The sequence below is a fragment of the Scomber japonicus genome, chromosome 19, assembly GCF_027409825.1.
Source record: "Scomber japonicus isolate fScoJap1 chromosome 19, fScoJap1.pri, whole genome shotgun sequence".
NCBI classification, from domain to species: domain Eukaryota; kingdom Metazoa; phylum Chordata; class Actinopteri; order Scombriformes; family Scombridae; genus Scomber; species Scomber japonicus.
The window spans coordinates 20,816,436-20,843,161 of NC_070596.1; the positions used below are offsets into that span (position 1 = coordinate 20,816,436).

The 26,726-nt window shown below is 39.0% G+C and overlaps 1 protein-coding gene across 1 annotated transcript; it reads left to right on the forward strand.

Moving 5' to 3' along the window:
- Positions 1-1,772: 1,772 nt before the first annotated feature.
- csgalnact1a (chondroitin sulfate N-acetylgalactosaminyltransferase 1a) lies at positions 1,773-21,497 on the forward strand. Its single transcript, XM_053340160.1, has 7 exons — positions 1,773-2,588; positions 6,036-6,252; positions 8,247-8,348; positions 18,809-18,987; positions 19,082-19,176; positions 19,424-19,505; positions 21,099-21,497. Exons 1-7 carry the CDS (start codon positions 1,778-1,780, stop codon positions 21,389-21,391), a joined length of 1,779 nt encoding a protein of 592 aa, XP_053196135.1. The 5' UTR covers positions 1,773-1,777; the 3' UTR covers positions 21,392-21,497.
- The last annotated feature ends 5,229 nt before the right edge of the window (positions 21,498-26,726 follow it).

Consider the following 26,726-nt stretch of genomic DNA (forward strand, 5'->3'; position numbering starts at 1 on the left):
GCTTTGTCAGAAGGTAAGAAAGCCTGTGTAGTAGCAGCTCTGCTCACAGATGAACATGTTATTTCTTCCATACCAAAAAAATGTACAATGAACTGTATAGGAAGTTAAAGTCATTTTTAAACTTTGGTTTTAGAGCAAAATAGCCATTTTAGTGGTTTCCCCCTTCTTCCAGTCTTTCAAGTACAAGAGTGGTATCATTCTTCTTATCTAACTCTCAGAAAAGACAGCAAATGAGTGTATTTCCCAAAGTGGCCTCAGACTTTTTCTTGGCACTGTTTGAGGAGTCTTGACCTCCAGAATGGCAGCCACTGATCTAGATGGATATTTTATAATCTCCCTAATAGTCTCTTCTGAATTAAGAATAAAATACATACATAAAATACTTAAAACTGTCCAACCATCCATTATCTAAATTCACCTGTCCCAGCTCAGGTACACCTGAACCATTAGCCAGTCTATGACAGTCCTAACACATACAGACAGACCACCATTCACTCTTAAAATGACATCTACGAGACCTGTCTGTTCTAGATTAAAACAAAGGATACTTCCTATCTGGTGACCATGCCGCCTCAGGTAATGCATTGTGGGCTTAAAAGAAAATATTTAAATGAGCTAAATTTTGAAACTCACACCAGTCATTCAAAAGCCACATGAAAAAAAAGCCACGTGAGGGTTGTAATGCTTTTAAATAGACAAAGATATCATTGCAGGTTTCGTAAAATAGATAACATATCTAAAGAGATGCAGTGGTTAAAAAAAAAAAAAAAAAAGTTAAATAAATAAATAAATAGAGAGAGGTCTGGCAGTGTTACCCAAACCTCATCCACTGTATAAATACTGGAGGTATAAATAGATAAATGTATGAATATGTCCCACTTCTCATTTTGCTCTCCACTGAAAACACACTCACAATAACACACATGCTTTATACACATTTAAGCACACACCCCTGCACACTGCCTCATATTCTGACACATCAGTGACAACATTGTTTGTCAGGAGCTATAGTCTCAGAGGAATGCTTAGTTTGGCGTGGGCGTTTCAACCCTTTGCCATCCTAAACTAACATGTCAGAGTAGCCTGGCGTGTTTCTGATATGTGACACTTTTAACTGTCATGCCGATGTGATATAGAAAAGAAAAACACAAAATGATGTGATAGAGCTGTTGCGGTTAAGAAAAGAATGACTGTCTCTCTAATGATATACTTCTCTTTTCTTTGCTCTCAGAGTCATCAAGAAAACAACATGAGGAAACCACCGTTGACCACCGACGATTCACTTTCTCATGGAACGTAGCATTCTTGCTCCATGCATCAGCCGGCTTTACGAGGGCTGATGTCGGCAAATATTCATTTATTCCAATACGTTTCCTGAGACACTTTCCTGTGTGCTTGATTACACAGACAGGCAGACAGGAAGAGGACGTTATGGACTGACTGAGAGAGTCAGAGTACATGCAACAAATGAGTCACATATGAGAGATTGATGATGTAACAGTGTCTGAGAGAATTCTAGCTAAAAATGGAGGTAATTAGACAGAGACAGTGGGAGAAAGTGTTTTTTAACAAGCTTTTGACCCTCGATGGGTGACTTTGCCAATGACAAAAACAGTTACGTTCTCAGGCAGTAGAGAAGCAATGACCTAATTCAGATTAAATGACCTCACACTGATAAGCAGCTGGGTGATGGAACATAATCACAAATGCACTCTTATCATTGGGGCTGGTGTGTGTGAGGTTACATGATTTTTCTCTGTGTGTGTGGTGAGTTTTGATGCTACTTGCAGCGATGTTGCGGCGTGGACTACTAGCCAAAGTCTCCCGTGTTGGAGGAGTGCTTGTGCTCCTCTGCTGCTCCTTGTCACTCATCTATGTGATGACCTGCAGTCCCCCACATTCAGATGACCTTCCATTGAGTCACGCTCTGCCCCGCGCCAGTCCCAACCACCCCAGCCTAGGGGGTATAGGGCAAGGGGTGGCAGCAGGAGTCGGCGGGACAGGAGGAGGAGGACCTGCTCAAAGCGGCGGACCTCCTGGTGTCCAATCTTACCAGGCACTCCTCCAAGAGCGTGAGGAACAACACCGCCTCCATATCTCCTCCTTGAAGAAGCAGATAGCTCAGCTGAAAGAAGCTCTGCAGGAGCGCAGCCAACAGCTGAAAGGAGTACAGGAGAGCCTGAAGAGAGCCGCAGGGGGCCCAGCAGAGGGACAGGAAGCTGGGGCTGTATCCCAAGGAGGGGGTCTTGGGGAGACTCAGGGAGCCAAGAGCCAGCAGGCAGACCTCCAGGAGTTCCTCAGGAGCCAGCTTTCGAAAGCAGAGGTGACTGCTGGGACCAGGTTGCCCAGTGAATATGCGGTGGTGCCCTTTGAGAGTTTCACATTGCAGAGGGTGTACCAGCTGGAGATGGGACTGACGCGTCACCCCGAGGAGAAGCCTGTGAGGAAAGACAAGAGAGAGGAGTTGGGGGAGGTGCTGGAGACGGCTCTGCACAGCCTTAACTCGCCCACATCCCAACAAGACAGCAGGGGTGCGGTGGAAAAGACTCAAAGTAGCAAAGTCTACACACCGTCTGACTTCATAGAAGGTGAGAACAGATCTGAAACACACTAGCTTTATGTTGCTGCAACAAACAATGGTTTTCATTCTTAATGAATTGATCATCCATAGAATGTCAAAAATATTTTCAAATGTCTCAAAGCTAAAAATAAATACTTAATTTAAAGTGATATAAAACAAAGAAAAGCTGAAATCCTAACATTTGAGGAGCTGGAACCAGCATTTTTTGAGGAATTTGGACATGAAAAATTACTGAAACTTGATTATTAAAATAGCTGCCAATTAATTAATCAACTAATTGCTGCTCTTATCTTAACAACACTATACTTGACCTTTGGGTTACTTTGATCCTTTTACATGAATTCCTGGAAGGTCAGAAATTTGTGAGTGGGTTTGTATACAAGTGCAGCCAGGATATCCTGTCCTGTTCAGCTCTGATCACAACTGCAGGAAATGAGCACAGCTGCTCCTCATTCACAGCGGAGCATCTCTTCAAACGTGGTATTTTAGTGTGTGTGTGCATTTGTGCGTGATCCACTATTTGAAGGTCACCATCTTCAGTGCGTGAGTGGATGGGGGTTTAAAAGTGAGTAATAGGGGCACCTTACTCAGAGGAAATGAGCCACAGGTCACCACGTATATTTAACCCTTTGACATGTGTGTGAGCTTGTGTGTGGTCTTGTGTGCTCAAAGTGTGTTTATATGAGAGGGATCTTAATAGATGTGCATATATTTGTGTGTATCTGTGTGTATTCAGCCTCTACAATTTGTCACCAAGACAGCAGGAGAGCGCAGCTCACTAAGAATAAAATAACGACTCCCTCCTGCTCATATTTTGCACTTAATGCTCTTTAATGGACTTCAACATTGATTTTAAGAAAAATCTTGAACAAGCAGCAATTTATCCAACCTGCCAGACAAGTGAAAGGCAATCTAGATCACCAGACTGACAAAAGCATCTTTTAGGGAGCTTTCAGGGCTGCATTAGCAAGCTGGTGAACTGAAACTGCACACAAACACTGGTGGTATGCTAAATGAACTTGCCAGTCTCTGAGCTTTGTGCTCGGGAAAGGACAGAGAAGTGCAGTTAGACAGAAAAACAGACACAGGAAGTGAAGGCATTTAGGCTAAATTGTTCAACATATTTACTAAATGAAAGCTTTTTGCATCCCTCTGGGAGATGGGGACTCCCATCACAGGAAGCCAGGCAATTTAACAGGAAGAACTCAATTCGAGCTGCTATCAGACTGTAAATCTTTCTCTTCTTCTTCTTTTTCACTGTGATTTTCATATTCACACTTCTCTTTTTCTTCTTTATTTCCCATCTTCTGTCTATCTGTCTGGTCTTTCATTCAAGCTCTCTTTAAAGACTTGTGTCTCTATCCAGTGATGTGTTTTCTTCCTCTTTCTACAGCTGTCTGTATTCTCTTGCATCTCACTTCTCACTTTCTATACCCCATTTCCCTTTTGCTTCTCTTTCCAACCAACCATAGTAGGTCAATTTCCAAGTAATAACCCTAGTAATAGCAGAGTAATTGAAAAACAACTTTACTCTGGAGGCTGACGTAAGGCCTGCAACAAGAAAATTGGTCTGGGTGACCAGAATAGCCTCTCTTTTTGTGTATGTGTGTGTTTGGGTTGTGTACACATAGATTTATATGTGTATGTACACTTATGGCTTTTTGCCCAGCAACAGTAGAGTGCATGGACAATATCTTGCGTGGCCTCATATGCCCTATTTCTCTTTTTTTTCTCCCCCTCCACATATCAGATCAGTCTTCCACAAACTGTTGACAGAAGCACAAAGAGATAATGATTAAACTGATGCTAAAAACGATATTCCCTCAGCTCAGATTCTTGAAAAATGTTTGTTCCCACCAATTTTCTAAATTAGATGTCAAAAACTAACAAGGATAAACATGGTCCTTGGCACAAAGAAACAAGGAAGTCCCAAAGGATTTACAGAAAGGCCTCACCCCAGAGAAAACAGGGAAAACAAAATCACTGCGTCAAAAAGAGACGCAGAGGCACAGAAACTAGAATGTGACATTATTACTCAATGTAGAACAAGGTTTCAGATCAGATATTTGGGACTGCGCATTACAATTAATTTCCATTTTGTCCTGCATTCATAGTCTTAGTTTAATCTGTAACATATTGTCAAAAAGTTACAAGAAGCTGAGTTTATAAGTAGCAGCTGATTTACAGCTTTAACACACAATTTTTCTGATGAGAGTCAGATGAGAAGCTCAATACCACTCTCATATGTGTCTTTTAACCTCCACATAGTGTTCATATTCTGACTCTTCACAGTATCCCCTCATAATCAGTCTCTATACAAAACATAAACCTTCATAATAAATGGGTGATTAATTCCCAGTTAGGCTTTCAGAGAGCAGAGAAAATGTATTCTTGGGGTTTTAGACTATTTTCAACATTCATAATCACACTATATTGTGGTGCCTAAATAAGAGACATAACGGCAGTAATGAATTTAATGAATGTTGCTGAATGTGAAGAATGCAACAAAGCTGACAAAGCTGTTTTTACTGCTCTCAGATGTAAATGTATGGCTCAAATTTGACCTGAAGAGAGTGTAAGGATTAAGTTACAGCCAAGAAATATGCACTGATTGTGAATGTGATGGAAAATCCTACTGTGTGGTGACCATATCTGGAGAAAAGGGCATTGCAGAGTCTTGAGTGTGAGCTAAGCCTGTGTCCGTTCTCAGATTAAGCTTTCTTGGTGTCCTGGCAGATCTGTATTAAATTCTGAACACTCAGTGGTTTCATATGGTGATATTTAAGATTTTGTATCACCTTGTAAACAGATGATATCTGACCTAATTGGCTCTAACAACTTTCAAACCAAGACCATTGCAACCAGTATAGCACATTCCGCCCCTTTAACAACTATACCAATTAAAAAATAATACAGATTATTATTTCACAGAGAGCCACACCTGTGTGAAATAATACATGTTTGCATCTATGAGCCAGGAGATAGTTATCTTAGCTTAGCATAAAACTGGAATTAGAGGAAAACAGCTGTACAAACACCAAAGTGTAAAAGTGACAGTGTCTCGTTGACACTGGTCCCGCCAAAAACACCAAACTTGTTGTTTTTAAACTTAGGTTTTTGGACAGATAAAACTAACCAGATATAATTTGGGAGTTTTAGCTAAGGTCAGCTGATTTTTTAAAAACTTTTGGACAGAGTCAGGATAGCTGTTTCCCTCTGTTTACAGTCTTTGTGCTAAGCTAAGCTAAGTTAAGCTAAACTTCTCCTGGCTTTAGCTTCATTACTATACAGACATGAGAGTGAATCTTCTTATCTAACTCTCAGACATCTGACATGTGCTTCTCTACTGTATATTACTGTTTTATATAAACCTCTGAAAAACATGCATGGTCTCCCTCACTTGTCTCTAAGTTTATGTGGTCATGAGCTCATATCTTTGTGTCCCACCCATCAGGTATCACTCGTACAGAGAAGGACAAAGGCACGCTGTATGAGCTGACGTTCAGAGGGGAGTCGAGTAATGAATTCAGACGCCTGCTACTCTTCCGTCCCTTCGGGCCACTGATGAAGGTGAAAAACGAGAGGATCGACACAGCCAGTGTCCCAATTAATATCATCGTCCCACTGTCCAGACGCACAGACAAGTTCAAACAGTTCATGCACAACTTCAGGTCAGATATAGTCATCAACTTCTCTCTAATTTCTTTATTTTACTCCCAGCTGTTAATTTTTAGGTAATGCAAACAGTGCAACTTGAACCAAAAAGATCCTTATTAAATAATTCAAGATATGTTCTTTGTATCACAAGTAGGGAATTCACACAGCGACTGCGGGGGAGATTAAAGAAAATTAACATCAGGGAGTCAATTTTCCCTCTTTTTTTTTAAATGAAGGAACATGTAATTAACATTTTGAACTTGCACATGTTGTGTTATCATTTAATTTATTTGGGTGCTGGTAGGCATAATCAGAACATAAACAAATCTGAGAGGGTTTTAAAGGTTTCTGACTACGAATAAAACAGCCTTACAGATCCCAGCTCAGCATTTACCAGTCGCCACATGACCACAGGTAGTGTTCGTACATCTAGGAGCACAAGATCTTGATTGCACACATATTTTTGATGTATCTCTAATATACCACAGTATATACATTTAATCACAAGTTGATCCAAGCCTGTATGTGTATAAGATAAAGCTTTGAATATCTGTTATTAAAGCCCTCAAGGCAAAAATGACAAGAGTAACTACTGTCATTTTTAAGAAATTTACATTCAGGTTGTGACTGGCAGTCAAAATTCATCAGCAAAACATGCTTGTTTCAGCTCTGCAGTCTGTCACCATCAGTTGAGGAAACAACCTCCTTAATGTCTGTGATTTATTGGTGTTACTGCTGCTGCTGCTGCCGGTGCTGCTGCTGCTGCTGCTGCTGCTGCTTATCACAGCTCTTTTTACATGGTAAATCCTGCTTAGTAGCAGTGTTGCAGGCCATTAAAATGCCCCCCTGGGCAGACCAGCAGTAGTTGATATACAGCATGGCAAGAACTATACTTGCTTGAAAGACTCGTCAAGTCGCTGAGCAAACACTTTAGGCTCATCCATATTAAAGGTATACTGAAAAAAACCATATGCGTGTGTATGTGTGTGAGTGTGTGTTTAAGGGGTGATAACGTAAAGTGACTGTGTTTATCATATGTTAGGCTGCAAAATAACTATGATATGTATCCCAAGTGCATAATAGAGATAAAATGTGAATCCACACGAACACAAACAGACTGCAAACATTTGCAGACAAGCACTCTGGAGTTTAAAAAGAAAATGCTGCTCTGACTACATGATGAAATAATTATAAAAGTCAATTTACTCTAATAAAGCGGGCATTTAGAGAGAGAGCCTTTTACACAATAGCATCTACAATGACTGTAAAAATGTTATTATTCATGACTTACTTAGTATCTTCTGCACGTATTTAGTCTCTTTAAAGCATTTTGTGTTTATCCAGTTTAGTTTTATTAGATTTTTTCTCCCCATGTGCTTCTGGGAAAATTCTGACATCTGCGCATATGTGTGTGTGTGTGTGTGTGTGTGTCTTGTGGGAGAGGAGGTGAATTATCTTCAGCATGTGTGTGATATATTTGACATGTCTCCATCAAAGTGCCTGCAGGCATCTCCCACCTGGTTTCTGCTGTACTCACATACAATACAATCCCTCCCTGTGCTTTAACATAATGCTGTGTCAGAATGAGGAGAGTCAGGATTAGACCTTAAACTAATGATTATTTTCATTATCAATGGAAATATCAATTATTTTGATTAATTGATGAGTCATGTATTCTATAAAATGTCAGTAATAGTGAAAAATACCCATTACAGTCTCCAAGACTCCATGATAATGGCAAAAAAAATAATTTACAAAGCTATACAGCAGCAAAGCAGCCACTTAAGAAGCTCAAACAAGCAAACATATTTTTGGTGAATGACTGAAATGATGAATCAACTGTCAGAATAGTGTTCAAGTTGCACTAAAAAGAATTAAGCCAGGACCTCTTTCTTTAAACCCCTCATTTTATGGCCGTTTTCCTTCCTACAAGCCTCACAGATGCTCAGTTCAAGATCCCTTTCATCTATAATGTCTTTTCCTCTGTGTGTTTTTTGTGTTCGTACAGGGAAGTCTGTGTGCGTCAGGACGGCCGGGTCCATCTGACAGTGGTGTATTTTGGGAAAGAGCAGATGAGCGAAGTCCGCAGCACACTGGAGAATACATCCAGGTGGGTTGGAACCACAGCCAAGATCAGGTCTTTGAATTGGAGGCCAAATGCAGAATATGGATTGCAATTTATATAATGAAACAAACAGAGCCGCGGTCACGCACTTGGAAGCTGTAAAAATATTTTCGCACATTTCTGCACATTCACAGGAAACCTTTTTAATTTGCATATTGTAATATGTCTCTCTCTGTCGCAACACACACACAACAACACACACCTCCTGGCTCGGCATCCTGCCATAGCCAGTCATCTGCCTGATGAATAATGGAGTAGTGTGCCACCCATGCTGAGGAGCCGAGAGCTCGGCCACCTTTACCAGCCAACACAGATAAATTACAACAGGCCTGTATTCGGCCCCTGACTCACGCTAGCTTCTCACGTGGACGTTGACACCCACACCTCTAGAGATGATCGCTGCAAGCTGATGAAGAGTCAGATCCACTGTGGTTTGAGCCACAAATTCCCTAAAGGGGTTGCTATGGTGATGTCTGTCGAATCCCATCCCCGAAGGTTTTTGTGTGGCCTTGAATCAGTCGGACTATCACCAGTATCACACAGCGACTCTTTGTTTCTACGTATTTCTGTCTGCTGCTGTCGCTGAGGGGAGATTTAAAGAAGGCAGCTTTGAATACTTGAAAAGGGTCACATGAAGCGTTAATGAAGGCAAAAATCTGAAAAATGTGGAAGGAAGAACACAGACCAGACAACAAACTTACAAAATCATTGATTTTAGTGTGGAAAAAACCTTGAAAGAGTTATTGAGAAGGTTTGTAAGAGACAGGAGTTGAATGGACAGTTAGCAGAAATAAGAGGGGGTACAGTCAGTGAAAGAAGGGTGTTGAATAAAGTACGATTGTGCTGTAATTTTTCTCCCCGAGCAACGGTTCTGCCTCGAACTCTTTCAGTCTTTTTGTATTCTTCTCGCAGTCTAACAATGCAGTCATCAGTTATGTAGCAGCTTATCTGAGTGTGAATCAGTTCCTGTAATCAAGTCTGTACGCCTCTTTTATTTTATCTGGCTTTCAGACTGCTGTTGAAATGAATAGAAATCATCTATGGAACATTACTACTCATGGTGCCATTATGTAGGACCCCAGCCTCACATACAAGAAACCACACATACACATACAGTATGTTAATCCATCTGATAGTTGTTGAGATATTTCAGTCTGTGTTGGACTGGCCAACCGGCTAGCAGACAGACTGACAGTTGCATCCCTAGATACATGTGTGGCTACAGCAAAAGCACAATCTAATCCTCACATTTGTAAAATTGTATTGAGACAATTTTGAGTACTTTAACTTAAACAATTGTTTTCATCATCTAACTGTGTTAAACAAATTGACTTAAAATAACCCAAATTACAACTTTAACTCTAAAAACCAAGTTCAAATCCTAAAAGAGGAGTCGATGATTGGACAGAATTACCTCAAAAAAACCAACCTCATCCAAACTTGAGGATGGTTCACACAAAGATACAGTACAAGTGCAACTACACACACACACACACACACACCTTCTCTCTCAAAAAGTCAATATCTGTTCCCAGCAGCGATGGTATCATTAGCTGCTGATCTGATTCCACACTGCCCTTCCCAGAAATTAAATTCACCTCTAGTTTGGTTTGTGTCTGGTCCCAAATAACCTCTAGCCATGTCTCTTTCTGTGTGAAATCACATGCAGTCACGCTCTGTAGTTTTTAGTAGCACTGTGTCCCAGTTCAAATTCTTCGGAAAAAAAGCATTTTCATGACTATCAACAGCCAATATAAACTACTTCCCATGAGTCCCACTCAGAGAAATGGTTGCAATGCCACAGCTGGTATAATCTAAGATCTAAATTGACTGGAGCCTTTTAATCTCTGTCACCCCTTTTTAGGGTTTAAATGAGAGTGAAAAGACTATTTACTGCAGGAGCTAATTATTTGAGTGTGTATATTTGCTTTGGTTGGTGATTTTCTATACTTTTCTTACTGTCAACAAATCTCATGTGCAGAGACAAATAAACAATGAATTGATCTACTTACAAGTATTGGGTTTGCATCCAAAGCCTGATATAACTTCTTTCTCAGCACTGTAGACCTCCATTCTTACCCAAAAACTATTAAAAAAACGCATTAATGAGCCACACAGTTGCACTGGGTGATGTTCCTTCACTTTGATTATGGTCATGGTAATTTCTCCAGAGAGTATTTCCTTGTAAGGAACACAGTTTTGTTTACAGAGCTTCGGTAATTTGCTACATTGCATATTACAACTTTCTGACTTTGTACTAAAGTTCTTTAACAATGTACAATCTGCAATGTAGTGCAAACACAAGGAACTACTCTTTAGGGACTGAAAATGACTGTTATTAGTCTTGGGAGCCGTTTCTGAATAAACTACTGTGACCATAATCTTGGTGAAGGAAGATGCCAATCAATGCAAGAGTGAGGCTCAATGACATGTTTTTAATAGTTTTTGGACAACAACAGAGTAGAGCTGCAAGGACAAGTTGATCAATCAATTAGTTGCTAAAATTGTTTGATTGTTTTGAGTCATTTTAAAGAAAACATTGTTCAAATTTCATCTTAAATGTGAATATTTTCTAATATCTTTAATCTACTCTGATAGTAAACTAAATGTCTTTGTGTTGTTGATTGGTGTGGACATAACATGACATTGGAAAATGTTGCCTTGGGCTTTGGGAAACCTCTGACATTTTATAAACCAAACAACAAATTAAGTAATCGAGAAAAAAATTCAACAGATAAACCAATAATAAAAAGGGTTAGGGTTCGGGTTAGTCATCGGGTCATTAGTTGCAGCCCTACAGCGGAGGTCTAAGCCACAGAGGAATAAGATATATCAGGCTTTGGATAAACACACAATACTTGTGAGTCACCAGCCATATCCTTTAAGGCAGAACAAGTTCTACTGTACCTACAGCAAAAACTGGTGGAATAAAAGAAGTGCTCCAGCAAATCAGGACCTCTGTCTCGAAGCATTCTACCAGACACCAGGGAAATCGTTTAAAATAGATAGGATCAGTTGCTGAACTTTCAAGTATATCGCTCACACATCCGTACTTTAAAGACTAGACTCAAACCATTGGGGGGCATGTACAACTCTGAGCCTTACATGCTCAAGAATAAAAATCCCAATGTGAGATAGTGAGGAAGAGCAGAAGGGACACTGTGTGTGAGAAGGGAAAGAGAAGAATGAGTGACCTGTTTAAAGTGATACCAGTCGATACATATGAATAATTACTGTGTTTCCGAAGCAGAGGAGAGAAGAGGTCTGGGGTGGAGAACAACGAGAAATGAAGTTAGAGGAGAAGTGTAAAGATAAGACGAGAGGGCATAGCTCAGCTGCAAAAAGAGACTCAAAGATCTCAAAGAAAAGGGGATGCAAAGATAAGGAAAAGAAAGGATGAGGGGTTTTGGACAGACAAAGAAACAAATTGCTCCTTCAGCTACAATCTCTCTCCCATATCAACTTGCAACATCCTCTCCAACAAGCCTTTCATGTTATTGTGGCATTCAGTTCACAGACAGGTCAACTACTCTCTGAAGAGTTTCTGACAGCGTTGATGAAGCGAGGGGATAATGTTGAGCTGAGGATGATCGGGAGAAGCTTTGAGTGGATGAAATGATAACCAAATCACAGTCAGAGTTTGAAAGCTGTCCAGTATATTTAGGAGAGCGTGTGTCTTTACAGTCTTTACTTGGTGTTAATAAATTGTTGTGCTAGCTGTCGTGCCCGAGGGTTGAGTGGCCTGAAAGTGATCAGAACAAGTCTGCATTTTTTATAGCGTGCACTTTGCTTCTCCATTACATGCACTGACTGCTGATTCCCCAGCTCACTGTAAAGCATAGTGTTTATTTTCTTCTTCGACACAATAGCCTGGGGAGGATACACCATCCCGCCTGCTCTGTAAACAGCAGACAGTTGACAGACAGAAACAGGAAATATGAATTGTTTGAAAATTCTTGCAGGCATAGAAAGTTCCCAGGTAGAAGATAAAAGCTTGACTGGCAATGCTGCATCACAAAACATACAGAGATGTTAAAGAAGTGAGAGCGGTTTAGCGTCTTCAGTTGAAATATATTTATGAGGCGAAAAGCAAGTGCGCTTTTCTGGCATCTCAGAAATGTGTCGAGACTGAAAAGAAGCCTGGATGCGGCCACATACAGAGGCTTACTGTCGAGACTCAGCAAGTAGTCTGAAGTCAGTCCTCTAGCTATAACCGCACACAAGCAAATACATGCAAATGGTTGCACACAAACACAGATTTACTGAGAAAGAAAAAAACAAACACGGAGAGAAAATCTGGTCTCTACCCTCCCCTGTCCTAAGCAGAACTAACAGGATCAGGCCTGCTGCTAAGACACAACATGACAGCTCTGTAAAGGCTTCTCACTCTGACACAATTTCTACAATTTAGCTACTAGGTATCCGCCATCACGCCTACAGTAAACAAACTGACTATTTTAGGCCTTAATGAGGGTGCTAATGCCTGAGGGGACGAGGGAAGAAAAAGAACAGGATATAAAAAGTAATTTAGAGAATGAGGATGTTGTAGGATTTAAATGGACTTTTCCACTTGACACACAATAGCCAGGCTGTGCTGGCATTTGCAGGCTCAGAAAATGGGATCACACATACATATGGAGATGTGAGAATTATTTACGCGGCTAACGTGCCGAGGACAACGCACAGTAACTTACACACACACATACACACACACACACACACACACACACACACACACTGCACTTACCAGGATGAATTATAGATCGACCTCGGCTCTCCTGGAAAAAGACAATTACATTTTTCCCTAAATAACATTGTTAATCAGTAAAATATCACCGCCCTTTATACTACTAATAAATCATTTATAATTGCGTGCTTCCTTGTTTATGAGGTACTGAATTTGTAAATGATTGCAGGAGATAGACAGAAGTGTCCAGATGTGCTATCTTAGCTGACCTTTGTTGTCAGTATTACTGAATTATGGATAACGCATGATTTCATGCTCAACGAAACAGTTAAACAATTGGGGTAATACACTCAGTTGCTTTCTTGCCAATAGTGGGATGAGGAAATCTTACCACTCTTTAAATTGAAGCTACAACCAGTAAAACCATTAGTTTAGCTTATTGTAGAAACTGGAAACCGTGGAAAGTGTTATTATGGATCCCACAGGATTTCTTGCCAGAATCTACTTTGCCTCTAATTGTAATAATACTTAGGTTGGTTAGGTTTAGACAAGAGGAGTCATATTGGTTAGGGTTAGGGTAAGAATACCAGGGTAAACCAATCAGAGTCTTGCCAAGAAAAGTTGTGGGATCCAAAATAACGGAAGGAAGCAGCTAGCATGGCTAATCTGTACAATAGTTATTTGTTGAGTAGAGTAAACATTACTGTTACCAGGGGAAATTTGTCTTGGGGAAACTGCTATAGCCTAGTGCTCTGTTACTTCACATAAAAAACATCACAAAATCATAAAAGCAACGTTTAACACTATGTTAGACATTTGCCTCACATAAAACATCTTAAAAACATAAAAGAGACATTTGACTACACATTTGACTTTGACAACATGACAGTTTAAAAAGAAACTATAAGAATGAAAGTGCAAAATGCCAAAGTGCTTGTGTATTTATTGCTCTATTGCACTAAGATTTAACTTTAGAGTTCAGCAGCTTGATGGAGGCTGGAACAAACAGCTTCAAGCAGTTTGATTTGCATTTTGGCACATAAAGTTTTCCTCCTGATGGCAGAGGTTTGTATTCAGAGAAGAGGGGATGTTGAGAATCCGCAATTATTTTTGTTGCTTGTTTCATGATTGCCTGCTCGTATAAGCTCTCTATGTGCTTATATTCTTTCTTGCCTATTATCTTCATAGCTGTTTTGTGCATGCTGCTACTGCTTTCCAGTTACACAGATGGGTTGGCAAACTGTGCTGTAATTCCATATCTAATGATGTTCTCTAGGATTGCCTGGTAGAACATCTGGCTGCTTACTCCACACAGCCTCAATTGCCTTAGAAAACAAAGTATCAGCTGCAGTCTATTGCACAGGTTATCAATGAGTGTTTACCAGCAAATAAGGTTGTCTATGTGGAAACCTGAGTATTTATTCAAGGACACCTGAATGATTGTCTGGCTTTTGATGACCACTGGCTTGTGGTCAATCTCTTGCCTTGGCTCAAAGACAATCCCCTGTGTCTTGATGACATTTAGAAGGAGGTGGTTGGTATCACACACTTGGTGAAGGAATCTAATTTTGATACAGGAGAAAGGTCTGTGTCCTTGTGGAGAAGGCTCAAAATCACAGTATCATCAACAAATTTTATGAGATAATCATTCGGGTGTCCCATGAGTTAAAAAAAAAAACAGGGTAATGTTAACACTCATCTCCTTCAGCTTAGGGTTTAGGGTTAAAAGCAGGTAGGGTTGCACAGGATAAAATGTTGAACTAAAATCAATTAATAATTAATTAATTAGAGTGTAGTGTCTCAAGGTGCTTGGAGATAAATTGTGAAATGCTAACGATGGCGTCTTCAGCACTGTGCTCATGCTTGGCCCTTGTCAAGACAGCATACATAGCGTGAGCAGCATGTCATCAGAAAAGCAGCATCAGCAGCAAGTGCTCCGTCTGTGTGCCTGCAGTGATGGAGCAATGAGGTGCAGAGTTGAGCGTAGGTCACTGGCGTGTTGGAGTCACTCAGAGCCTAATACACATGACTGTAATGACACGTATAAAATGGAGGAAAATAGACTTGAAGTGTAAATGAATGCTTCTGTTCACGGTTACACCTGTGTGACGTGGCTAAGACGTGAATCTGCACGGAGCTGGAGCAAGAGCAGACAGCTGTTCTGTTGTGTGTGACGTGACTTGCTGTCTAGACACAGGGTTACAGAAGGGTCCAAAAGTTTCACTTGCATGGGAAAGTGGTGTCAGACCAAACAATTTGCTTTTTCACTCATTGAATCGCTTCCCTGCCCCATTTAAGGACAGATTACATTTTTTTTAAATGTGTAAACAATCAAGTGCCCATATGAGCTTTGAAATTTCTCCTGTTCATACTGGCTATTAAAAGATCTCCTTCAAATGTTCTTTCAATCTAACTGGTGGTATTCCTGGTATATCCACACAGTCATTTTGTGCAAAAAGTCATTTGAAAGTATGTCTAAAGGTTGTATCTCTATCTTTTTAGACTGTCAATGTGACTGTGTTTTCCTCAGACAGTGTTTTCCTGTTGAACTGTGGTGAAAGTATAGTAATAAAAAGATGGACTAAAAAGACTGTAACAATGAAAGATATCTACTTGATTTGACTCATTTTCATGGCTGAAGCTTCATAATAGCTTCAGATAAACTTTTGAATACACTTTTGCACAGACAGATTTTGACCCACATAACTTACATTGTCAGTGCATTAAAAGTAATGTTCTAATGACCAGTATGAACAGGAGGAATGATAATGGCAAGAAAAATATATTGCAGTGTTCATTTGGGCATCTTACAGTTATTTTAAGATAGGCTTGAGAAATTGTGTACCCATCCTTAAAAGTTGAGACTGAATCAAAATGTGAATGCAGCTGGTGTTACATTGTTTGAGACAAACAGGGCCATTGTGCTCTGTGTCTTCCATCTGTAGACAGTTTACTGCCAGCAGGAGGGTCCATCTCTCCTGGGACTCTGTGTAGATTGGAACAGATTGACTCTGTTTGGATTCATAAGCTGTAGACAGACATAGAGGCTGGACTCTGTGCACTTACGTCTTGACTGACAGCGCAAAAACACACAGACAAGCACATAAGGACATAGAAGTCTTGTTGTAGTTCCTGATATTTTACTAATTTCTAAAACTTTCCCATAATTGTACGTCATTTTTTTTGGATGTGATGATATTGTTTATCTGGTCAAGCAGAGCTGTTATTCGGACAGACAAAATAAGACACTCTTAAGTACTAATTTGTTTATGTTTCTGTGGGATTTAGAGCAATTATGATCTGGATCAAAAGGTTTTCATTATGTCTTGTTTATGGTGGAGGCTGAATGAGAGGATTGGAGCAAGAGACAGGTTTTTAACACAGGCATAAACATGAATAAATATGCTGATACACAACAACTACACACACAGGAGTGAGACATGGAAATGTGGGGAGCATGATTCAAGCAGCCTCTGGCAAAAACAAACAGACCATATTTCCTCTGGTCATCCTGGTTTCCTGTAACAAAGCTGAGCATGTCTACCTTTTCTCCATCTACTTTTTCCCATGTGTTATGCCACCCAGCATCACATGAATGAAGCCAGAGGTTTGATCCTGTTTGTTCTGCCTTGGGCAGAGACATGTGAACCAGTTTTCCTCAGTATCCTCTATCTGAAGTTGATGTAAGTGTGTGTGTGTGTATGTGTGTGTGTGTGTGGGGGGGGTGTGTGTGTGTGTGTGTGCTTGTGTGTCAGTCAATGTGCATGCACAGTAAAGCATTAGTCACAAACAGTGTGAATTGTTACGGTTTAGGAAAAAGCCACAGCTGAGAACATCTGGATGCAGCTGTTTGTCTTCACTCTCACCACATTCTCAAAAAACTTGAGCAGTGATGGAATATGCTTTGTGTCTGATTAACTTTCAATTTCCATTTAAAGTTTGTTGTGCGTATCTCAGCCAGAATGAGAATGACACAAGCAGGATATAAAAACAAGGAGTGTTGTAGGAGGAATGAAATGCGGTTTAGTCAACAAAAGTTTGTGCTGATGTGGACTTTGGAAAAGAGATTGTAGAGGTCATGATGTGTTAATCTTTGGGTGGAAAATGCCAAAGATGTGAGACATAAAAGGCAACAAATTGAGGATTTCCTTCTGCTACAGCTAATGGAAATTGAGCTGTGGGCCCCAAAAGTGAGCCGAAGTCAAACTGGAACTTGAGGCTTCTGAACATGAAGAAGCAAAATCTCATCAAAAATCACATTGACATTTGTAACTATGCTTATAACTAAATATCCGGTCATGAAACAAAACCTTTCTCAACAGTATGTCATGTGGCTTGCTTCATATTTTACAAAAGTATTGGAGTTCACACCACACGATTTTAGCCGAGATTTTCCACTTGGCGACAGTTTTTGGAATCGCTGACAAAATCCCAGAGATTGGAAGCAAATCAGCGTTGGCTCAGCACCTCCAAATCTGTGCTTGATCGCTATGTTGGAACTGTTTAAGAACACTGTCCGAGAGCTTGCTGAGAGCTCGCCAATGGGTCACAGGCGCCGAAAAAAAATCAAGTCGGCTTAATATCTGGTGGTGTCTGGGAGCCATGCAACAAGCTACAGCCAATTAGAGTGCAAGATACGGCATGAGGCAGACTGTGGGTGATGACAGCAGAGCAAACTCCTCTGCTGTCATCTGCAGCAGCTCCCTGAACCCTGTTGTATCATGTGTCTGTTTGTTTTTGGGGAGAAGGCGCACAATGATACAGTTTCTGTCAGAATCAGCTACTTGTGTTTCCATTGCCTTTCGAAAAGGCCAGTAAAAAATGAGATATAACATTGAGTTACAGAAGCTAGATGAACAGAGACTAACCGGACATTACATCATGACTTAAGCTCTCTATGGGCCTTCTGAATCCCTCCACTCTCTAAATATTGCATTGTGTCGCCTTCAAGTACCCATCAGGCAGAGTCTACATAGCAGCTTAATTACATTTTTGCCCAGAGCTCAAGAAATCAACCAGCACTCCTCTTCTGAATTACCATCAATTCCCACATGTGCTGTGCTGGTTTGTAGTGATTTGATTAAGCACTAATTCATTTAGAAATAGGCATCATGGGAACAAATTATCAAGTGAAAAAATAAATGTATTAGAACTAGATTTCCACAAGACAGGGCCTTGAGATCAGGTAAAAATGCAACTTATTCTCAGTTTGTGTTTAACTGCTGAAACAAACAAAATGATGAATTAATCAAATTACCACAAACTAATTACTCCAGAGCGAATCTGGGGCTCTGGGCAGTTGCTTGCTTTGTAATCCAGCCTCCAGGCTTATGACTCAAAAATGATGTTTTGCTGCAGGGAGATGCACAATGGGTTTAGAGACTCCTGTCAACATCAAAAGTATCCTTATTGCAAGGGTATAGCAATATATAAAGTTATGTTTGACTATTTGAATTGCTTATATTAGCTGATTAATTAAGCTAATAAACATTTTCTGAAGCAACACACAATCCAAAAAGGTTTGAGAAAGTTTCTACAATTTAATTCAATGAAGATTTGATTAATTGTCTAATTGTTACAGCTCCACAATGAATATATTCAAATGTAGTCTTGCAAGGAGAGTTTCAATAAGTGCTTTTGGTTTGAATAAATTCAGGAAACTTGTTTAATTTTGGGCATTCTACAAGAAAATGTACTTCTGCTTTTATCTAATCTTCATTAACCATTGACTAACTTCACTTCCTCTCTGTGTCTGCAGGGAAGTTAATTTTAAGAACTACACTTTGCTGCAGCTGGACGAGGAGTTCTCTCGAGGACGGGGTCTAGACATCGGTGCTCGATCTTGGAAGGGAGGCAATGTGCTCCTTTTCTTCTGCGACGTGGACATCTACTTCACCGCTGACTTCCTCAACACCTGCCGTCTCAACACGCAGCCTGGTGAGACACACAGTGTGTCGCACACATGCACATATTCCCATTCCCATTAAATCACAGCCTAGTTGTGTGACACCACAGTTTTTCTCCCTCTCAGGTAAAAAGGTGTTTTACCCGGTGTTATTCAGCCAATACAATCCCACTCTGATCTATGGAAGTCCTGAGCACATCCCACCCGTGGAGCAACAGCTGGTAATGCATACCAATCAAATCTATATTCTCCCTTTCCTTTTTAAAACAACTCTGGAAGCCACTTGTGGAAGATATCATACTCAGTGCTGCACTCTATAGCCTAGAGGTTTTGAAATATTTCCCCTCTCCAGCTGCTAGATGTTCAAAGACACAGAAGCATGCTCCTGTTAGAAGTGCCTCCTGTGTGTGATGGGTTGACATATTTCTGTCTGTAGCTCTCTAAGACTTGCACTTCTTTTCTTCTCAGGTGATCAAGAAAGACACAGGGTTCTGGAGGGATTTTGGTTTCGGTATGACCTGCCAATACAGGTCCGACTTTATTAACATAGGTAATTATGACAGAACATCAACATCATAACATCACTACAGCAGATTAGTGATGTAGGAATGTCTAAATAGTGGCGCTTGGGGGTTGATTATCTGTGCAGAGGCGTTACATAACAGGATAAAATGGGCTTCCTGGATCGCTACAGCTATTTTAATGGTGCCACAGCTTAATGGATATGAAAAACATGACAGCGCAAATGGTTCAATTTTACATTAGTTTTCTAAACTATGGAGAGATTTTATTACATTATTCTGCATGGAACAGGTCTAAGTAGCAGCAGCAGCATATATTAGCATATCTCATAGCCCCGTGTCCTCTGTGTCTGTATATTAGGTGACGAATATTGGATCTCTAGACAGATTTACATCACTTATGTTTCTCTCCAATGTGAAATCCGTTAGAGGCAACAGTGACATTGAAAGTGTGTTATTGTTTAAGGCCCAAACAATTACACAAGTATGCAGATTAACTCACATAAAACAAGACTTGAGGAGGGCCAGAAGTCTGTTTTTAAAGAATAGTTTGACATTTTGGGAAATGCTGAGCTTAGCTTAGACTGAAAATAGGGGGATACAGTTAGCCAGCCTCTATCCAGAGGTGGCAAAATCCACAACTGTTATTTATATACTTCTTTTCCTAACAGTGAATATAATAGTGAACTTTAGAGGTGCCAGCTGTCAGCTGTAGCATATGAATAGATAAAATGATAAAATCTGTCTACCAGCAACTGCAATTATATCGCTAATTACTAATTAACACTTTATATCACATTTGTTTAATCCATACCAACTAAAATTAAGCATAAAAACAACGTTGGGGGATTGTGTAAGGTTTGGCCAGGAGAACTGACTCCCGCCAACTTGTATTTTATTCTTTTTTGTATAGATTAAACAAACTATAACTACAATATATAGTAAGATTTAAAGATACTGGTAGGCTGATTTTGTTACCTTTGGACAGAGCCAAGATACCACTCATAATTATGTATATGAGTGGTATCAATCTTCTCATCTAACTTTGAGCAAGAAAGAAAATGAAGTTATTTTACAAAATGTGGGACTATTACTTTAAAAGCCCTTCAAGTTGTGCAGTTTTATGTTCTTCGGAAACAATGAAATGTGTCATTTAGGCCATTAGTGCATAGGAACAAACAGGCATCTTCTGTGTTCAAATTCCTGTCTTATCTTTGTTTAGCCCTGGAGCATGAGTTTAAAAACAGGAGACAGAGACAGACAAAATAATAAAACATAAAACTGCAGGGAGACACAGAGCTAAAGCTGATATGAGTAGTTCTTAAGTCTGTTGGTTTAAATATGTCAGAACAAATAGTTTGCTATATACAGCATCTGTCCAAAATGTCCTCAACACCCACTTATGAAACAACAAGCCAGGCAGTGTGGAGGGAAAACTGATTATGATCACATGCTGTACACTCTAATCAGGAATCATAATCAGCATTCCTTTAAGAGGTAGTGAACACAGCTCTGAAAAGTGTTTGACTATAAAGAGATTTAAAACATCCCATAACAACACATCCTATAACAATAATATAATAGTTTTACATTACATTCCTGTTCTGCTTTCTTATCTCCAGGAGGTTTTGATATTGATATCAAAGGCTGGGGCGGTGAAGACGTCCACCTCTACAGAAAGTACCTCCACAGTAACCTCCTAGTGGTCCGAGCACCATCACGCGGCTTGTTCCACCTGTGGCATGAGAAGCAATGTGCTGATGAGCTCCCTCCAGACCAGTATCGCATGTGTATGCAGTCCAAGGCCATGAATGAGGCCTCGCATGGCCAGCTGGGGATGCTGTTCTTCCGGCATGAGATTGAGGCTCACCTCCGCAAGCAGAAACAGCAAAACTCAATCCCCAAGAAGACATAAAAGCTTGCAGCTGGCAGAGTTACATCAACATATTGACTGCAGTCAGATCAATGAACTGAACTACATCAGATTTTAGAGGAATGTCTCAAGATTTTTGTAAGTAAGCTTATCCGCATTACAATTTGATGTGAAGATCAATACCTCTTTAATATCTGTCTGTTAAATGTGAAGCTACAGCCAGGACACAGTTAGCATTTCTTGGCTATTTCTTGGCCGGATGTAGTGACTTCCACATCCAAAGAAAAGGAACAAATTGTAATTTTTACACTTTTTACACACATTTTTTGTACAGCTAAAAATAAACAAGATAAACATGTGAATCAATGAGCTCTAGAGGTGATGGTAGACAGATTTTGTTACCTTTAACAAAGCCAGGCTAACAGTTTCCCCCTGTTTCCAGTGTTTCTGCTAAGCTAAACTAACCTTCTCCTAGTTGAAGCTTCATATTTAACAAAAAAATATATGTGGTATCTGTGGACTGGTATCGATCTTCTCATCTAACTCTCTGCAAGAAAGCAAATAAGTGCGTTTTCTAAAATGCCGAACTATTCCTTAAATGAAAAAATGTGAAGACTTTTTACTTTTCAAGGACTTGGAGCACCTTGTTGTTCTGTTTCACTCTGACAAGAGCAACACAAAGTTCAAACATTCATCTACACAACAGGAGTGGACTTTAGTTTGGACAATAATCAACAAATCTCCTGTCTGATACATCCATCTGTAATTGAACATTTGTATATTCCTCTGTAACTTCAGGCAAGACCTCTCAGAAAGAAAACATAGAGCCTAAAGTTTGAGCTATAACATCTCTCTGAACCGTGTGCCTTGTGCGAGTAAAACCTTAATTATCACTGTCTCATCAGGATGATCAGTGGAACCTGAACCGTTCTTCAAGTTTTTATATGTAGGGAAACAGAGTCACCCAGTGGACTGAAAGTGAATGACATGCTGGTAAATAAATGAAGGACTTGTTTTAAAGCCTGGAATAGCCTTGTAAAACATACCTTTTTTATAAATTATTGATCCTTAGTTCCTTTATTTATGTTTGTCATTATTTTGTAAATGCCACCGTTTATAAGGGTTATAATTTCAGTTTTTAAAGGGGCAGTTGTTGCCTGGACAGTATTAAATGTGGGCCATTCGCCTTTACAATGAAGTGAGTAGGGTGTCGAGTCAAAGAAAAACCTGCCATAAATTATTTAATCTTTGCTGTTTGTCTGTAAAATGACAAAAGCTTGATGAGTATGAAACATGTATCTATGTCTCACAGTTTCATGAGATAAATTTATTTTTTAAATGTTTAATTTATAAGAAAATGTAGACTAATTAGTGTTTTTGTCATATACCTAATTTGTAAAGACATAGTGGATAGAAAAAAGGAAAAATTGGACTGGCAGTTTTACCATTTACTGTCCTGACTCTGACGACGACTTAACAAGTCAGAATGAGCCTGTTAATCTTGATATTTTTGTTTTTGTCAATCAGATGTGAGCATTGTGTACTTAGATATACACTCCCACACACAAATTGAAAAAGTTCAGAGTGCAATAAAGACAAGAAAATGTGACATTAAGTGTATTACTGAGCAGTGACAGTATCTAGAGATGCTGCAGGTTTAGAGACATAAAACCATCTTGATCAACTTCCTCGATGGTTATTTTATATTTGTTCTGTCCTTCAATTTTGCTCCAGCACTTAAGTCCGTTCAAGGCAATCAAAAAGAGCTGTATTTTTGGTGGATGACCAAAGACATGAAAAGAGGCACTTTCTGAATTATGAATTATTACCCTTTTTACATTGTTTGACATCAATTTATTTTCTTTAAGTTTTGAGTTTGTTTTTCACTTGATGTAAATGAGTTGAATAAAACATGTTTGTGCATTATGTGTATTTTATTATAATCTTTGTTTAAGTGATCTACTGTAATTTATCAAGTCTTATATTAATTGTCTTAACATTAAGGTGGAGCAAAAGACAGGGATACTATTATTATATATTAAAATGATTACTTTCTTATCCAGCCCATAATGATTTTAAAACACATACATATTTTATCTTTTTTTATGTACTTATATTTAGTTCTCATGTTGAGGAACTAAATATTCAACAGTAAAACATTGTAAATGTAATGTAATGTGAATAAATACAGACAAAAGTAACATTAACATAAAAGTATGAAATAAGCTTAAAACATTTTTAAACTCATCTCATTATCATGCAATATTACATTATCCTGCTTATTTTTGCAACATTTATAAGTTTATATATTTATATATATATATATATATATATATATATATATATATATATATATATTTATTTATTTATCTATTTACATACATAGTTGAGTTTTTACTTCAAAACAACAACACTGGAGTCATGGTAATGTGTTTAGCCTTATTGGTGATATTCGCACCTGTGTTTTCGAAGTGCAAATAAGTAAAATAACACCATCTTGAGGTATGACTTGAGGTATGGCTTCAATATATTTCTGTTCTTGTTGTCACTGACACTGAGCATAATTATGTGAAAGAGAAAACCACTACGGGGCAGTGTGGGGCAACAGGTGGGTGATAAAAGGGCTTAATATTCAGTCGTAGGTGAAGTACTAGTATATTCCTTAAAGACAAAACAATTCCACAATATAGAAATATTTCATTAGGTAGATGGATGGGTAAATAGATAAATGCCAAAAAACAACAACAATACAAACAAAACCCAACATATATAACTTAGTAGCAATAAATGGAAGTAATAAAGAAGACTACCTCTGCAGAGCTGGCAGGTGTGCTGTGTTTTTGTTTCATTACTGTAGCTTAACATCCAAAACACTAGATGGGGTCAGTGAGCTGATAATGAGGTCAGTTCAACCATGAAACATAATGAAATATATAGACATACCTAAAGGCTACATACTGAGCTGAACATATAACTGCAGACTTATCAGTACACAAATACAATGTAACAAATGGGATTAATACATGATTGTATCTCTTCTCAGTATACTAAGGTTCATCTGATCTCTTATTGGTTAAATGTCCTCTGTGGTGCCAGTGGATTTTTTTGTAACTCCCTGCCTGATAAATGTTCCCAGAGTTGATGAGATCATCTTCCTGGGCTAAAGATCCTCTCCAGATACATTTTAAGACATATGAAAGTACTCTATTGAATAGGTTGAATTAGTGTGATGTGATCTATTTTTCTGCCAAATGAAAGGGACAATGACAATGACAAAAACTCTTATTCACCCTATTTATTTATTATTATTATTATGTCTGATATGATTTTTCCATAAGAAAGTCAATTTCCTAGTTATATATTCTTATAATTATGATCTATAATTATGATTTATTCCTTCTCCATCTTTGAATAATGCTGGATCTATGAATAGGCAAACATGAATAATGGAACAGATGATATGCAGATATTAAATATAAATACTGCTTATTAAATCTGTGCTATCCATGCTCCACCTAGCCTACCTACTCCAGGTGTGTAGGTAGGCTATATAAAGCAGTTATCAAAGCCAGGTGTTGCCCCATCTGTGACCTGAGCAAAGTCACTGTGTGATTTACGGATGTTTCATAGTGTTCTCTAAACTAACCTTAGCAAGAACATCAAAACTACTTCTTTGAACTTATTCAGCTGCGTGTTATCCTTTTGATATATATTTTTGTCCCCACAGATGTCTACATTTTACTAGATAAACTATGGCAAGCTGGGGCAAAGAAGCCCGGATCTGTGGAAATGTTTGAATTAAGCGTTGGTTTCGACTTGGGCAAACATGTTATCATTCCAGACAGACCATAAACATCTGGGAGATCACAACAATACCCTTTTGGATACAATCAACTGCTGGATTTAAATGACAGGATAATAATTGTTTAAGTCTGTCTTAAAACAACAGTCAGATGCCCAAATGAACACTGGAGCAGGTTTTTCTTGCCATAATAATCCCTCCTGTTCATACTAGTAATTAAAAGATCCCTTCATAATGCAATTGCAATGATGGGGGCGTACATTCACAGTCCTCCTCCTGTGTAAAAATGTGTTTAAACATTTATCTGAAGCTGATATGAAGTTTCAGATGTCCAGGTCCAAGTCAAATGATGTCAATATATTTCAACATTACTTTTAACGCTGCCAAAGTCCCTCTTTTTATACTCCCACCACAGCTCAACAGGGAAACACCATATGAGGAGACACAAGAGGGAATTTGATGCTTAAAAGACGTGAATGTGACAGATATTCACTCAATAAACTTTTAAATACATTTTTATACAAAATGACTGTGTGGACACTGTGGATTTGGGCCCCCATCATTTACATCAACACCTTTTATACAGAAATCCCACAATATTGTTGTTAAGAAGACCCATCATTATGCTGGCTTTGCTTTTTTTACACGCCTACACCCCCATGTGTGATTTTAGATAGCATGCCGGCATTCAAAATCAGAGACGTGATGTATAACACAACTGCATTGGCATCTAGTAGCCTTGTCAGGCCATGCAGGCTGTCCTTTTTACAGATGACGATCTGGCAATGTGTGGCAATGACCTGAAAAATTGTGAACATATCCTTTAATACTGTGAGCCTGTACTGAGTGTTTAAGTACTGTTATAACTGTCTGTTGATATAACCAACGCTACTTATTGGTGGAGAATGCATTTACTCAAGTACTACATGAGTACTATTTTGGAGTACTTTTGGAGTATTTCCATGTTATGCTACTTCTACTTACTCCTTCTTTATATGGAAATACTGGACTTTTTATTTCTCTACACTTATTTGAGCTTTGATTACAAATTACTTACTATATTCAGATTTTACACACCAAATGTAATAAAATGTATTTAAAGTAGCTAGTAGTTCCACTTTAAGCCACTATAGTAAAATGCTGCTCACACAAGGGTGGATTTATATTCACAATCTAGTAAAGTCTCATATATGCTTCAGATAAACTTTTAAAAATTGTTTTTTTCTGTACTGAATGAAAATGTGGGCACACTGGGGATTTTAACCCCCACAATTCACATTGAAAGCACACTGAAATGATCTCTTAACAGCCAGTATGAACAGGAGGGATGATTACAGCAAGGAAACTCTTTGAGTGTTTACTTGAAAAATTGTGAACCTGTCCTTTTAAAGCAGTGGCTCTCAAAGTGGGGTATTGGGACCCCTAGGGGCTGTTTAAGGGGTTCCACGGGGGGCAAAAAGGAGAATGATTTTCACTGGAATTCCATCAATAAATAACACAATGGCAGACTGTATGACTACTTTGGTCATGGGTTTCACACACTTTAACATCTAAAAGTAAAAATATTATCACCCT

Coding starts and splice junctions, on each gene's coding strand:
- csgalnact1a (XM_053340160.1), top strand. CDS start 1,778: ATGCTACTTGCAGCGATGTTGCGGCGTGGACTACTAGCCAAAGTCTCC. Junction 2,589..6,035: donor ACCGTCTGACTTCATAGAAG/GTGAGAACAGAT, acceptor CCCACCCATCAG/GTATCACTCGTACAGAGAAG. Junction 6,253..8,246: donor CAGTTCATGCACAACTTCAG/GTCAGATATAGT, acceptor GTGTTCGTACAG/GGAAGTCTGTGTGCGTCAGG.